Source organism: Theobroma cacao, chromosome 9 (genome assembly GCF_000208745.1).
Source record: "Theobroma cacao cultivar B97-61/B2 chromosome 9, Criollo_cocoa_genome_V2, whole genome shotgun sequence".
Taxonomy (NCBI): domain Eukaryota; kingdom Viridiplantae; phylum Streptophyta; class Magnoliopsida; order Malvales; family Malvaceae; genus Theobroma; species Theobroma cacao.
Window position 1 is genome coordinate 2743809 of NC_030858.1, and position 15111 is coordinate 2758919.

Here is a 15111-nt window from a genome sequence, read left to right on the forward strand (position 1 = left end):
GTGAACGAGGTGACGAAAGTAGAGACAAAAGATTTGTCAAAGTTGTCAGTTTTGGGATGAAGTAGAAGAAGGAAGATTTGTTTTGAAGACGAAATAAAAAAAAAAAATGAAAAAGAGAAGACTTTTGTCTATGTTTACAGGAGAGAATCAGCTGAGCCAAAAGCCCAAAGGAGCGTTGTGTTGGGTAAACGACAAGGATGGCCTCGAGGAACGCAATTTTGCGTTTTAAGTTTACGAGATTGCCCCTTTCTTTAATTAACCGACAAATCTTGCTATCTTAATTGTATGACTTCTGCACCAATGGCCTTGTAATTTTTGGGATTTAAGTCGCATGTATAATTAAATACACAATAATTATATACATATTAATACTTATATTCACATTTATATGCAAAGAAATATTACAATCCTATCCACTAAATTTTTGACCTCACATCACAATAAAAAATTTATTTTACAAAAAAATTTCATTAACACAATGTAGCACATGTTGTGATATTAATTGTAATAACTTGAATCTAAATATTACTAATTTAATAATTTTTTGAATATAGATTAAGTGACTTTCAAAAGCTTAATCTAAAATTGATAGTAAAAATTAACTTAGACATTTATAAAAAATCTTAGCAATCGTGTATTAAGGTTGATGATTCATCAAAAATAAAATTAGGTAAAAGATATTTAGTCCAAATAAAGTAGTAGGAGTACCAGTTCCGATCAGGTGAAAAATGTACTTTTGTATTTAGATTGAATACTAGGACCAATTACCAAACAACTAGACTAAGTAACAAACAAGGAAGAAAAATAAAAAAGAGAATTTGTAAATTGAATGTCTTTAAACCCCATGTTGGAAGTCTATAATTAAAGTCTTAACAGACTTGAACTTGAATTGTAATGTAGAGACAAGTTTTCCTTGTAGGCTTTAAGCTATGCATTCAAGACTCTATCAGAAGCCTTGTGAAGAAGATTAGTATCAAAATGGAGTTGTAGTAGCAGTACTAGTAGTAAATGCTCTGAATTCAACAGTTAGAAAGTGGGTAAAATGCATGGACCATCAGCTAATACGTTAGGTAAGGGAATTCATTGCAGTCTTTTACCAGGGAACAAGGATATCTGGATATGCATCCCTAACATTGTCAGATAGTCTTACTTGCAAATGTACTTTTGCATTAATCAGAGGGGGGAGTTGCATCTTCGTATTTCCAATGTCTGCCCACTTTCATGTACCACAATTCTATTTAGATTCTCTGCAATTATTCAACCGAACATGCAATGTCGGTTTGAAGGGATCTTATGGTAGTAAGAAAGGGTGTGTCATGAGATATATGCAAATGCTGTTCCAGACAAAAAAAAAAAGGATATAAGCAAATAACATTTGTCTTGCTCCTTCCAAGAGATTGTACCCACCCGTACAACCACATTCATTTAGACAATTACTTGCTTACTACTACATCACTTTCCTTTGGGGAATTGGTCTCCCCTAGAAATAGATATGAGTTGAAAACAGGGTAAAAGAAATTGGCAGCTTAATACTCTGATTTTGATGGGTGAGTAAAACAATTACAACATGTACAGTATACAGCGGCCTGAGCACATTGGAATGATATTTGTACCTCAAAGAAACCTATGATCGAGTGAATACACACTTCTGTTTCATCTCCAAGATCTAATCTCCTTCAAAAGGATCATTAGTCCTGTACGCTTCCACAGCACAGCTATCTTTACATATTGTCTGATAGGACCTATAATGTATATATTTGATTACGGGTTTTTCTCATTTCTGATAGCTTCATCACGGCATGTGGGGAAAGAATAGAATGTTTCAACGAGTTTAGCAAGAACAAACGACAATTACCGCACCTGGAGGTTGCTTTAAGAAACCAACCTGCCTTGCTGGATTGACATCCTGGCTAAATTCATGCCAGTTATCATCTGTCATCAGGAGGCAATGTTGGGCTTTTGGAGCACATACCTATCTTATGAAGATCCTTCAGTCTGCTAGCTGGATTGCATAAACCTGAAAATGGACACCAATTTATTATCCAGGGAGTATTAGACATACAGATTATATGAAATGAGAAAGTGGTCCCAACATACTAAGCTTGGTGGTTAAATTCTTGTCCATTCCCATGATAATTTAAAATTTTCAGGAAGCTTCATTAAAGCATAGCATGAGCATTACCCAAAGAGTAGGATCAAAAGTATTTGCAGTAAGACAGACAGATATGGAACTTTTGTACAATTCTGAAATCTCTATTTGTTATTTTTATTTTTTTCCATTTTTCTCCACACTAATAACATGCAGAGAAAAGTAGCAATGTCTCCCACACCAATTTTGAAATTTGCTACATTACCATCGTAAGTAGAATTCAGCAGAAAATTCAATAACATCCAGTCTCAAAAATCTACTAAAAATCAGAGCAAAAGAACTTTTTTCAAATGGCTATAAGTAATAACAATATTAATGTAAATAAACAAAGACAGAGGTCATGGTGTGCAATAGAAATGAATCTGAAAATGTTCATTGAGTATCTAAAGTTGAATTTATGAAAATTGTAAGGATATTAGCAGAAACTTAACACAAGAATGGGCAAATCCAAGGTTTCTGGACCCATATAATAATGCCTGTGATAGAGCTTTTATAGGGAAAACACAAAGTGTATATACAACAGTAGCCTTGAGGCCCTGATGCTTTGTTAGGTAGTCTATGTTTTTACTTGAGATGAACATGACATCTAAGGATAAGAAATCAAAAGATAAACAAAAAGAAATAACCTTTTACTTTAGTGTTACAAGCTGATGCAAAGGATCTCCTATGACAGCCAGGTAGATAAATGGGAAGGCACAAAGAGACTGAGCAACTTTATGAAAAAAGGATCTTAATGACATGTTTTCTGACAACATTCACACTTTATATGAAAGGAATAGGAGAAGGAACAGGCATATCATAAAAATCTCAGCATGACCTCCGCATTCTAAGCATATATCACATTCAAACATTTTGTTTACAAAATCTAAAATAACAAGGCTTATTAATGTGATTGTGCCACCTGAGCATTTTGGAATATCCCAGACTGCTATTGATGTAGGTGTACATCGAGGATCACATATCGCTCGGTTATCTTCATGATGCACGTTCATAGCTAGCATCCATGATCCAATAGTGACATCCTCATTGTTGAACATTCTCAAACTGAAAGTGGAACAAAGCATTTTATAAAAAGAATAACTATAGGAGGAAAACAAATTGAGAGGTTAGAGAGCAGTGGAGAGAAATAACAAGGATAACAAACTATACAAATAACACCAAGAACAGGTTTGATTTCCATATTATGGATACAATTTTCTTTGAGAATCTTACAGAGGTGGTCATTTCTATTCCATGTTGAACAGAGCATGACAAAGATATCAGAATGCAGAAGTGAGACAATTGGAACTATATATTTGCAACATATCCAAACTTTTTGATTGAACTAAAAGGTGAAAGATGATTAAAAATCCGCAACTGTCTAACTGTCAACTGTCAACAGATATTTAATACAATAGATTTCAAATGAATAACTGAGAAGTTGGATTCTATGAAAATGAGCAGTGTTTAACAGCATGGTGATTCTCAACAAGTAGAAAAGTTGGGTGTAATTTTCACAAAAAAAAGAAGAGAAGTTGGTGTAGACGAGCTATAAGCACAAGTAAACCCATTCTATTATATTAAAACTCGTCCTCATGTGAAAGAACACCTAGCATCTTAGACTTATAATATTAAGTCAACAAACAACTATCCAATTTCCAAGAAAAACTAATGAAAGGGCCCTCACTTAAATAGTCAAATGTCAAAAACTATACAGAGGCAATAATAATCATTTCAGGAAGCATTTATCGCAAATTCACATCATTTTCATTTTGTCCAAAGAAATGCAATCAGGTACACTAAAAACCAAACACAGTCCAACAACTGCAAAGAATAATGCCTTAATCTGCATCTTAAAAGGGAAGATCATTAATTGCATAAGTAAAAGGGAAACATAATTCTATAGTCAGTTCAATATGAAGAACAATTAACAAATAGCAAGTGGAATCAAACTCAAAGCAAGGGCAAACCTGTTATTCCTAGCAGCTGCCAAGGAAGCCACCACCTCTGCAGAGAGAACATATATAGGACCATAAGCATGCAAGAAATACTCATTTCCTATCAGATGTCCTGATTTCTCATACCTGAAATTTTATACTAATAAATCCTCCAAAAACTTTACATATTTCAAGGTAGAATACATATCATCGAAGAGGTAAAAGTAACTAAATGAAAATATCATACCATTTCAATTTAGGGTCAGTGATGACAGGTCCCTTCTTCATGCACCCAATGTAAGTCAGAGAATGGCTTCGTTCCTTAGCAAGAAGAGTTGCGAGCCGATCTGATGAAGCAAAGAAATTTAACATCAGACTCAACACATTAACACTAGAAAACATACACACACACGCACACTCTTTTGGATACCTGGACGCAAATAAATGTCATCATCAGCTTTGACATAATAATCTGCTTCAAAAAGTCTCGAAGCTGCTTTGAAGAACGCCAATCTGAAAATGGAAGGGCAAAAAGAAAAAAAAATGGATTAACTTAAACACCATGATAGTACAAGCAATTGCTTATAATTTTAAGACAGTGCTAATAAAAGTTAAAAACTTTCTTACGTTTTGTAAGGAAGCCTATGATACTCTTCCTCAACATCTATAAGCATAAAATCTCTGTACTTTTCAATCTCTTTCTCAAGCTTTGCCATTTTCTTCAAATCTTTCGATTTCCCTATTACAAACCTGAAACTTAGACCCGTAGCTTGCTCCAGCCTAGGAAAAAGCATCAACTTGTCAGGTACCCTAAACTCAGCAGGGCAAATTACGTTTACCAACATCTTCAATGTCAATTTATATGAAATTAAAGAACCCCAATTGAAGAACTGTCAATCATACCTTAAAAGACCATCTGGGTCGGAGGGAAACCAGGTGCTCCGAAGGGCATCCCGTCGATCACCTGATTCGAACCCGGTTTGGATGCCCACGAAGCCGAGAAACTTGGGGCGATCAACTAAACCTTCGTTATTGTCATCGGCGAGCTTTCCAGAAACAGAGGAAGAGTAAAAGGCTCGGAAGGTGTCCTCGGATTTGCCACATCGGAAGACGGGTAAGGGTTGACGGCGGCGGATGGCGGAGATGGCGAAGAGTGTTCCGGAGAGACCGATGAAGAGGCAGAGGAGTGAAAAGACGATAAGTGGCAGAGGAGCGCGAGTTGAGGAAAGGGTTGAAATGGGCCTTGAAGGCTTGAGCGGTTTGGAGGAGGAGTAGAAGGAAGGGATTGGAGAGGAGGAGCGGTGAGAGAAGAGTGGCATTTTGGTGAATTGTGGGCTGATGGAGGGATAAGAATTTGTATGAACAAAGATTTAAGGCAGTCGGTGCGAGTGGAACAGTACCATAGTGTTACGCTGCGGGTGGGAGATCCAGCTTGAAAATTACCACACCCGAGTGTTTTTTCAGGTCAAAACCAGTTTTATTGCCTCTGAAGCTTTACCAAGAACTGAGAAGGTTTAATTATTTGGAGTTTTGGGCAGAACCCATTACCGATTTGAATCCCTCCTGATAAATTATGTACCAATACTTCTCTAGAGAAACGTAGCTTGTCAGAAATGTATTCAATATTCAGGGTGGAGACCCAGACTACCCAGCCTCACTAACAGTTGTATCGTTCTTCTGGTACTACTTTATCAGGTTGTCATTTAACATTGCCCGATTTGACTTGTAATCCTTCACCACTTCCACCCTTTCAATCTGCATACTACGAACTATAAGGAGTTCATATCATTTACTTTTGTTTTCATTAAGACAAGTACAGCATCATTTTTATCAACAAAATGTCTGTGTCAGAGTCTCATTCGCTGCTTCCCTACCTCTTTAATCATTTCTCTCTCCTAGTCATTGGCGACACTTGCCATTTTATGCACCAATGGAATCAAATCTTAAACAACAAGGAAATAAGCTTAAAAGAAGAGACATTTAACCATAGATAAAGGATCTTTCTTTCCTTCTCAAGGACAACTCTCCACCGTCACTACTTTGGTTCCGCCACTAACACACTTGGTCATCTTTATGGTCTTTTGTCTGTCTTGCCAAGCATCTCTTTCTCAGCCGTGCCCTCGTTCAAAATTAGCAACAAAGATCTTTCTTTCTTTGTTTTAAGGGTTGGAATTGCTAGTTTACACCACCAGGGCACCAACCATTGGTTTTTGCAAGATGCCTGCAAACCTTCCCTATAAAACCAATTTTTAAAGCAATTGGAGAGACAGAGATTAGTGACAGGGCCAATTCTTTCATCTAAAAGCAAACTATTTCAACTTCATACAGCCAATCATTGCCACTTAAGTGTTCAACGAAGAACCTCTTTGGGTAAAAAAACATAAAAACAAAGGAAAGGGAGGGAGAATTGTTAAGAAGATTGAACTATCAATTCCCTTCACTTTGGGGTATTGCCTTTTACAACAGGTGAAAATGGTGTGGAACCTGACAGTATATTATAAATCTACGGTTACAACAATTTTTTTTCTTTTTCTGCGGCCTTCATTGCCATTGTTGAAGAAATTCACAAAAAAAAGAATTTTTATGATTTCCGCAGCCTTCTTCCCAAAAAATTTCCCAAAAAAAAGAAAAAAGAACTAAAAACAGTCTCCTCTAATACTAAGATTTAGGCCCAGATGGCAAGGGAAGCCATCAAACCAGCTCCTAGGAAGAGCATAAAGTAAGATGCTATTTGAAGTCTAAAATTGCAGCTCATCCTCTTACTAAGAAAATCTGCAGCAATTAGATCTACTAAAGCCATATAAACTAGAATTCCAGCTGACAAAGAGTCTAAGATGCCTTCAACAACCAGAGCTGCTGGGCTGTAAGGGTTGTAGAATGAAGCAATGGCAGTCCCAATGCCAATTCCAGCTGGGGTTGTTATGACAAAAAAACATGCCATTATTGTGGTTGATAGAGTTTTGAATTGAGCTTGGGAGATGCAGCCTCCAAGTGCGAATCCTTCAAAGAACTGATGAAATGATAATGCTGCAATTAGAGGTCTTATCGTGCATGGACTCTGGGAAACACCCAGTGATAGGCCAATGATTACTGAGTGTGATACAATTCCAAGCTCCAAAATCTGCAAAAATAGAAAGAGACATGCCTTCATTTGCAAAGTTGTTCAAAACACAAATGCTGCAACAATTTTCACCAGTGTTGTTCCTCCTACAGTACACATTACAACCATGACAAATATGCAAATATCAACACCTCAAACTTTTTGACCAAAATTTAGTTAGCCAAGAAGAAAGAGCTTAATAAGAATTAAGACACTTTTGCAAGGCATTGAATGGAAAACCAACAAGGTGACTATCGGAAACAATGTCACTGACAATTAGGATAACTGACTTGACCGATCAAAGATAAGTGAAGAGCCTCGTGTGCTTATACACCAGTTAAATTTCGTCACAGCAGTTGCACAAACCAGAGATGGATGATTGATCACCAAAAGTTAATTAAACAAGGTTAAAAGATTTTCCTAGCAGTCATTATTTTGGTTAACAAATAAGTAATAAACGTATGCACTGCCATATGAGATGAAAATAAGCAGATAGGGATTGGGCTTGTGAACACTTCAAATCTTCAGACTTATGGCATATTCAGAGAAATAAAGCCAAGTTTGGGGGTGAAAAGGAGCAATTCTCGGCTCCACTGACTAAGCGAAAGGCACAGGCATATGTCGGTAAACATCCCACTATAATTCTACCATTAGGATAAGACAACACTTAAAAGGAAGTTAGATTTGTCTGCCAATGTCCAAAGAAGACGACTCCTAGCAAAAATAAGTTACTGATCTTACATCAACTGTCATTTTTTTTCAAGTTGACAACCAAACCAATAAAGCCGAAAATCCAAGTAGATCCCCAAGTCCCAAGCCCAAAACCTGTCAATAGTTGACCATTCCCTTGTCGCTTCTTTGGTGAAAAAAAAAACCACAGGAGGTCCCACATGACACAAATCAAATGCCAGTAGGTTCGGTGAAGTTTCTTACTCATTGGCGTTAACCCGCCCCCAGCAAGCAAGACCACAGTAAATTGCACTAATTTACTTCCAAACAACACCATAAATAAAGACAAAGCAAAGTAACTAACCAACACTGCAAAGCAAAGAGAAAAAGAGTTTAAGCACAAGATATAAATTACCTGGGAAACTACGACGTGCCTCACTCCACTATCATCATCCCCACCTCCTAAGCCATGCTCATGTCCATGTCCGTGTCCATGACTATGCCCATGTCCATGTCCGTGTCCATGACTATGCCCATGTCCACGGTCATGTTCATGTCCACGACTCCTCACTAGTCCATCACAACCATCCTGTCCATGTGGATGACTATGCCTATGATGTGCTGCATGAGCATGCATCCCAACAATGTGCATGCCCCCACCTTCCTCTTCCCCAAAAACCTTCCCCCCATTCCAATCCTTCCCTTCCACAATTGGCACATTTGCAGACTCCGAATCCGGCTCCACCGGCCCGACGCTACTCTGCTCTTCCATACTTCCCCTAGCTAAACCTTGTTTCCTCTCATAATACTGAGTCCCCACAAAATCCACAAGCAAAGTAACCAAAGAAGCAATCATAGCAAAGAACCCTGAAAATGGGAACTTTGACCAAGGGTATTTTGGTAAGCAAGGATCCGTGAGAGCATCGGTACCACCAGAGAGCATGTGGACGAAGCCGGTAGCAAGAATTACGCCGGCGGCGAAGGCCTTGGCGGCAACAAAGAGGCTCCCATCAGTACGGAGGAACTTACGGTGCTTGCCAATGAGCGGAATAGCAATGCCAGCGACGCCAGCAAGAAGGATGGAGGCTATTGCTATAAGCTTTAGCTTCAACGCTGCTGACTCGTCACGGCAAACCTCTAGCTCCGATGATTGGCAGCTTGTGTTGGTCATTGAATCGGTTACCGTCCCCAAAAGGGACTCTGGGTTTTTTTTGCCCAATGAATAAAACTCAGTCAGAGAAAGATTGAAACTGATCAAATGTCCATACAATTGAAGAATTTTGACAAAGGTAGACAACTAGGTAACTTTCTAAAAATCAATTGGGTTAACCTATGAAATCCGAGAACCCAAAATCAATGTTTTCGATTTTTTTCATTTGATTTTCAAAGTTTCCCACCTGTCAACAACCCAGAAATAGAAAACAAACAAAAGTGTATTGAAAATTACCTGAGAAAAGCCTAGTCTTTGATCCGAAACGATTAAGGTGGAGCAGCGGCCAGATTTCCTGACATATACACACCCAAAAAAATATTCAACACATTAAAGAAACAAAAACAAAAATCTAGACAATAAAAGGAGGGGTTTGAATCCCGAGAAGCTAACCTCAATGAAGAACATGGGAAGAGAAAATCTGAAGCAAAGCTGGTGGTGGGATCAATATATATACAAATATAAACAACCGGAGGTTTTCCTTTTTATTTTTTTTTTTAGTTTTACAACGACAAATGACTAATCAAAGTGAAGAAGACCAAGAATCTCTAGATCACAAGTATACGTATAAAGATTGTGTCATCCCTCAACCCCAATCAAAAGAAGGAAAAAAATAAATAAAAAGGGAGAGAAAGCGAACACGTCCGAGAATGATGGTATTGGAGTTGATGTATGCTGATGTTAAAGTCGTAGTCTTATAGGCTGCCGCATAGCAAGCTGCGTTTAGAAGACAGAGAAGAGAGAAAGCAACGGAATTTGGAGAGAGTGTCGACATAGGTTGACGAAAGGTAAGGTAGTGGGAAGAGGTGGAGTCTACAGTGGCGACCTGTTGTTAAAAAATGAGCGCGACTATGTCGACATTGTTTGTATATCTTTGTTTCCCATCTCTCTCTCTCTTCCCGAATGTTATCATTTCGCACTTCTTCTTTTTCTTTATTTGCGTGTCGGGTTGGTACTTATTCCTTCTTTATTAGCATCAAGAGCGAGTATTTATTCTTCTTAGGTTTTTTTTAACCACGATTGGACCGTAGCGAACTTTCGTGCCACACGCGCACAAAGTGTAAGCCAAACGGTTCTATGTTTTTCAGTAAAGGTTGCTCATTTTCGAAATGGAGTGAGGAAAAATATTACATATTATTATTTAATTATTTTAAATTTTTTAAAATTATAAATATTTGTTTTTTAAAAAAAATTAATTTTTAAAAATTATTTATTAATCAGATAATAATATTTCGTTTATTGATATCGTTTCAGTTCCAAAGGTTTTTTTTGTTTAGAAATCAAATATGGTGGGTCTTTTATTCAATGGAACACCCCATTTAAAATGCAACTATTGGTTAATTATTTACCAATTTAATATTCCCATCAGCTTGTCCTTTCGGCCTTTGGCCTTTGGGGAGGAGAAATGGGCATATAAATTCAATAATAAATAACATGTGGCAAAACCCATGCCTTTCGAAACGACAAAACCTATTCATGTCCAAAGCTCATCTAGGGCTGACTTGTCATGTAAATATTCAGATGTGGTAAAAGCCTAATTCAGCTCATCTGGGCCAAAGAATCAGTTGGGCTTCCTCAGACAGGCAAAAGAATCAGTCACAGAGGATAAAAGCCCAATTCAGCTCATCCAGGCCAATCAGTCCCTCATATGACAACAAAAGGATTCCAAACCCAAGGCAGCACAATCAAACTTTGAACGTTGTGCATTGGGTTTTTGGGCCATTGCACCTAAATTGATACTAAAGATTCAAGAGTAAGAGCAGGAAAATATAAATAAATAAATAAATAAATAAAATTAAGTTTTAAATCCTAAACCCTAATATCAGAATTTTGGTAAACATTTAATGTAAATTTATGAAAGAGACACTAAATCAGATATAAAAGATTTTTGTTTGGTGTAAAACCTATTAACACTGTTGGGGTTTCAGGTCATGAAAAGTTAGTTATTGACATAGACCAACATGATTGGAAAATAGTTGTTTTAAGTTACAAAATGCTGCCTAGAGCTTCCTTTTAAACAGTTTCAACGTGGGAGAATAAAATGGTCCGAACATGCTTGAAATGTTTGGACTTTACCAATCATGTGAAATGCTGCCTAGAGCTTCCTTTTGAAGAGTTTCAACGTGGGAGAATAAAATGGTCCGAACATACTTGAAATGTCTGGACTTTACCAATCATGTGAAAACCATACATGTTGGTCTTCCATACCCTTCATTTGAAACCAAGATATGTCTTGTCCCAAAACCCAAAGACTTATATGTTTTTGTACAAAACTTTCTGAAAAGAGTTGGTAAGCTGTTACATTCCACATCTAATTTCTCAAATATAAATATATATATATATTTCTTTGTTCAATTTGGTTTATTATACATTGCGAATGCAGTAATTACGACACTTTGGACCACATGGTCTCCCCCATCATTTTGAGTTTGCATTTTGCTTACCACCAACATTGGACCTGAATTAGTTTAACAACACCTTTAAGTGCTTTAGTTCTAACACTTGCAATGCTGTTTGTTATTGTCCATGGTGATGATAACAATAGTTTTTAGATGGTCAATGGTTTGGCTTTCCAACATTTAAGAAACACAACAAAGAAAGGAAAGGAAAGGAAAAGAAGAAACGAAAGAAAATTTTCAAAGTGAAAGAACATGAAATAAAATAACGACTTGGTTCTTTTGTTCAGCATAAAAGTTGGGTAATGAATGACAAAGACCGAGTACAATTGAAACTTTCATTACGTCACTTGTTCAAACATATCAATATAAATAGAATAGAAACTCTTTGTCTTGTTTAATGTTACATGTTCAGTTTTATAGGATCAATTGAAATCTCTAAAACCTAATAATAAAAAAAAATTTATGAATGAATACCGCAAAATAAAAAAAAAACTACAAACGAGGATAGAAGATTTTTATATAATAATAATAATAATAATAATAATAATAATAATTAACAAATGAAATAAAGAAGGGATTTAAGTGAGTGTAGGTGAAAACGGCGCCGTTAGAGGGTGAGCTGTAAATGCGATCCCTGTCAGCACCCCTTAAATGAGAGGCAGCTACGACCTCACATTTACTCACACTCTCCCACCAAAGCCACCCCCTGGTCCCTCGCCTCCTTTGTCCGTTTCCCACAGACCTATCACGCCCCAACACGTGCCTCTCCCAAACAAATAATTAACTAAAATATATATATATTAACCAACAACGCTGGATCCCCCTCCCAGAAAATATCCAAACTCAAGATAAAAGAGAAAACCCTCCTTTTCCACGTAAAAGAGAAAATAGGCAATAGCTGTTTTTATTAATTATAATAAAGAGAAAATGTGCCTTTTGAAACGGTTTGGGTGAATAGGCAATGGCCTTAACCCTCCACTCCTGGCTCCCACCCTCATCTTCATTATTTATTTTTTCTTCTCTCTGCCCTTCCATTGTGGTTGTGCTCTTTCTCTTTTTCTCTCTTGGCAAGAAACAAGAAAAGCAAGCCATGTTGGAAGAATCAATGTCGACTGCTGGACCGTCCATCTGGGCTTCCATATTCAGCTGGTTTACTCCAACTGTTTTCTTTGTATTCCTCAATCTTACAATTGGTACCATTTATCTTACTTCCAGCTTGGCTTCCAACAAGCCTGGTGTTGGGGAAGGGCAGAGACAGGAAGGAGAAGAAACCCCAAAACTTGTTAGACATCCCTCTGTGTTACAGAGGCTGAAATCTATCAACTTGTCTCCTTATAGATCCCAGGAACCTGTTAGCACTACTGTCACTGCCTATGAGAGAATCCCAGATGTGGATGATGCTCATTTCTCTTTTCAACAACAAACCCCTGAGCAAGACCAGAGGCAGCAACAGCCTTCCATCTTTAGATCTCCTTCCGTTTTGCAAAGGCTTAAGTCTGTTAACCTCTATAGTTACTTGTCTCCAGAGCGGACCACCGTTCACAAAAACCAAGAAATTTACACCCATTACACTCCAGCGCAAGCCCGTGAGGAAGAAGAAGAACAACAAAAGCAAGAATCTGAAGAAGAACAAGAAAACCAAGGAGGGCTGAAGGAAGAAGTAATAGAAGAGGAAGAGGAGAGAATCCAAGGTCAAGAGCGAACCCTTGATGAAATATTCAGTCAGCTGAAGGATGGTCATGTTAGGAGGACCAAATCCGACACCAAACCATCATCTGGGGAGATACCAACTAAGCTGCCAAAGAATATGAGGAAATCAGCTAGCGTTAAATCGGCCTTTTCACATTTTGAGGAAGAGGACATCGTGGAAACTCGTCGGCCAGCTACTGTGAGGGAAGGCAAGGCTAAAGCCACAGAGGAGGATGAGGAGGTGGACGCCAAAGCTGATGATTTTATCAACAAGTTTAAGCAGCAGCTGAAGTTGCAGAGGATTGATTCCATCCTTAGGTACAAGGAGACAGTGAATAGAGGGAGTGGACGGTGAGGTAAATTTCAAATTTTTCTTAGGGGAAGGTTAGGTTGCCATCCCTTTCTTGTTTTTTTCTTTTTGGTTAATTTCGGGGGTTTAATTATTGGGGTGTAATGTACGTGTAGATCTACTGCTAGTATTGTTTACGTCTGTTGAGCCTTCAGTTCAAAATATGGAACTTTCATTTCATTTCTGGTTTCGTACTGTCCTCTTTTTTTTTTTTGTTCCATTTCCTTTCAATGGCGTTCAGGTTATTTCCGTCATTCACCAGGCTTATATCCATTAATGCCCATAGCACTCTGGTTCATGAATCATGATTGTTGCCATTGCCATTCCTAGCATTAGCCTTAGCTGCTCTAATTGCTTAGAAGATAAAATACTATGTAGGGGCAGTTTAGTGATTTCATCAAGACTGTGAAACCCTGTCTGTTCAACTCTGGAAGTGGGGGAAAACTGGAAGGAGAAGGACTTGCTTTGCAGCAGAGAGCCAGTGTTACTAAAATGCCCACAGATGTTTGTGTTGATAGAGGCAGAAAGGGGATCAAGGAGATGGGGCGATTTGGTAAAAGGAGTTTTGTTAAAATTTGGTTGTCCACAAAATGCTGATCCATACTGTGGCAGGAGCTTGGCTGTGCTGCACGTGGGAGATTTTGCTTGGGTGCTGTGCATTAACACCCAAATTTAACGTGCATGTTAAGGAAGGATTTTTATGTAATGGGGAAGGGGGTGGAGGGGTTTCCAAAATGAAAGCTTTTAGTAGGCCAATAACACCAATCAGGTTGAATTTGGGGGATCTTTTCTTTGTTACCATTCTTTATGTTGGTGGGACTGATTAAATTATTAAGTTACTTGAGCTCTTTTTCATAGCACTATGATCGTGTGTTTTTACTTTGGATGAAAAGTGGGTCCATATTATCCACAGTAATCGATCCAATTTGCCATTACCACTGAGTAGTTTAAGTCATCGTTAGAGATGGAAATGACATCAAAGCTACCAAATACAAATTTTGTATTCAACATTAATTGACCTCTGTCGTCTTGTCACAGAGTTTTGATTTCAGAGTATCCAACACCATCTCCCCCCCCCCCCCCCCCCCTTCTCCTCTTTTTCCCCTCTTTGGTCGCTCGGATTGGTTCAAAGTAGGTAGATCTTGTGATGTAATGACATGAAATTTAGATGGTTGCTTGCTCCTTTGGTTAGCCAAGCGAAAATGAAGAAGGCCACGTTTATCACGATGGTTACTTGATGACAATTTTAATGTGTTTGCTTGCCCGTTCAGAAAGGGGCTGATTCTGGAGTAATAGCTCCCCCTGGACAAAAAAATCACTAGTCAGATTTGGTATGGCAGAGGTCTAGCAATCATTATATAATAAAATAAAGCAAAAATTGGGAATACGTGTAAAGTTGTAGAACATGGCAAATTGGCAATTCAACCTTTTCTTTTTTCCTCTTTTGTTTTCTTGCCTTAATTTATGGGCATCTTAAGCAGAAGCAGAATATAACAAAATGGAGCTTAAGAGAGGTGTCGTTAGCATAAGTACTCACCGCATGAGAACAAAAAGGGTTGTTGGCCAATGCCTTTTTCACTTCAACATCCAATTTAGAGAAAGTTTCATACAAGCCAGTGGAAATTGGCAA

The 15111-nt window shown here is 37.9% G+C and overlaps 3 protein-coding genes across 3 annotated transcripts; 1 reads left to right on the top strand and 2 right to left on the bottom strand.

The window, feature by feature from the left end:
* On the bottom strand, positions 1362 to 6363 carry LOC18588061 (probable beta-1,3-galactosyltransferase 12). The gene is made up of 7 exons (XM_018127538.1): positions 4969 to 6363; positions 4693 to 4845; positions 4496 to 4578; positions 4313 to 4412; positions 4099 to 4212; positions 3051 to 3193; positions 1362 to 2017 (listed from the first exon to the last, which is right to left on the bottom strand). Exons 1-7 carry the CDS (start codon positions 5382 to 5384, stop codon positions 1929 to 1931), a joined length of 1098 nt encoding a protein of 365 aa, XP_017983027.1. The 5' UTR covers positions 5385 to 6363; the 3' UTR covers positions 1362 to 1928.
* On the bottom strand, positions 6473 to 9928 carry LOC18588062 (zinc transporter 4, chloroplastic). The gene is made up of 4 exons (XM_007012222.2): positions 9438 to 9928; positions 9282 to 9339; positions 8250 to 9034; positions 6473 to 7186 (listed from the first exon to the last, which is right to left on the bottom strand). Exons 1-4 carry the CDS (start codon positions 9450 to 9452, stop codon positions 6731 to 6733), a joined length of 1314 nt encoding a protein of 437 aa, XP_007012284.2. The 5' UTR covers positions 9453 to 9928; the 3' UTR covers positions 6473 to 6730.
* Positions 12343 to 13671, top strand: LOC18588063 (bromodomain-containing protein DDB_G0278469). Its single transcript, XM_007012224.2, has one exon. It carries the CDS (start codon positions 12405 to 12407, stop codon positions 13485 to 13487), a length of 1083 nt encoding a protein of 360 aa, XP_007012286.1. The 5' UTR covers positions 12343 to 12404; the 3' UTR covers positions 13488 to 13671.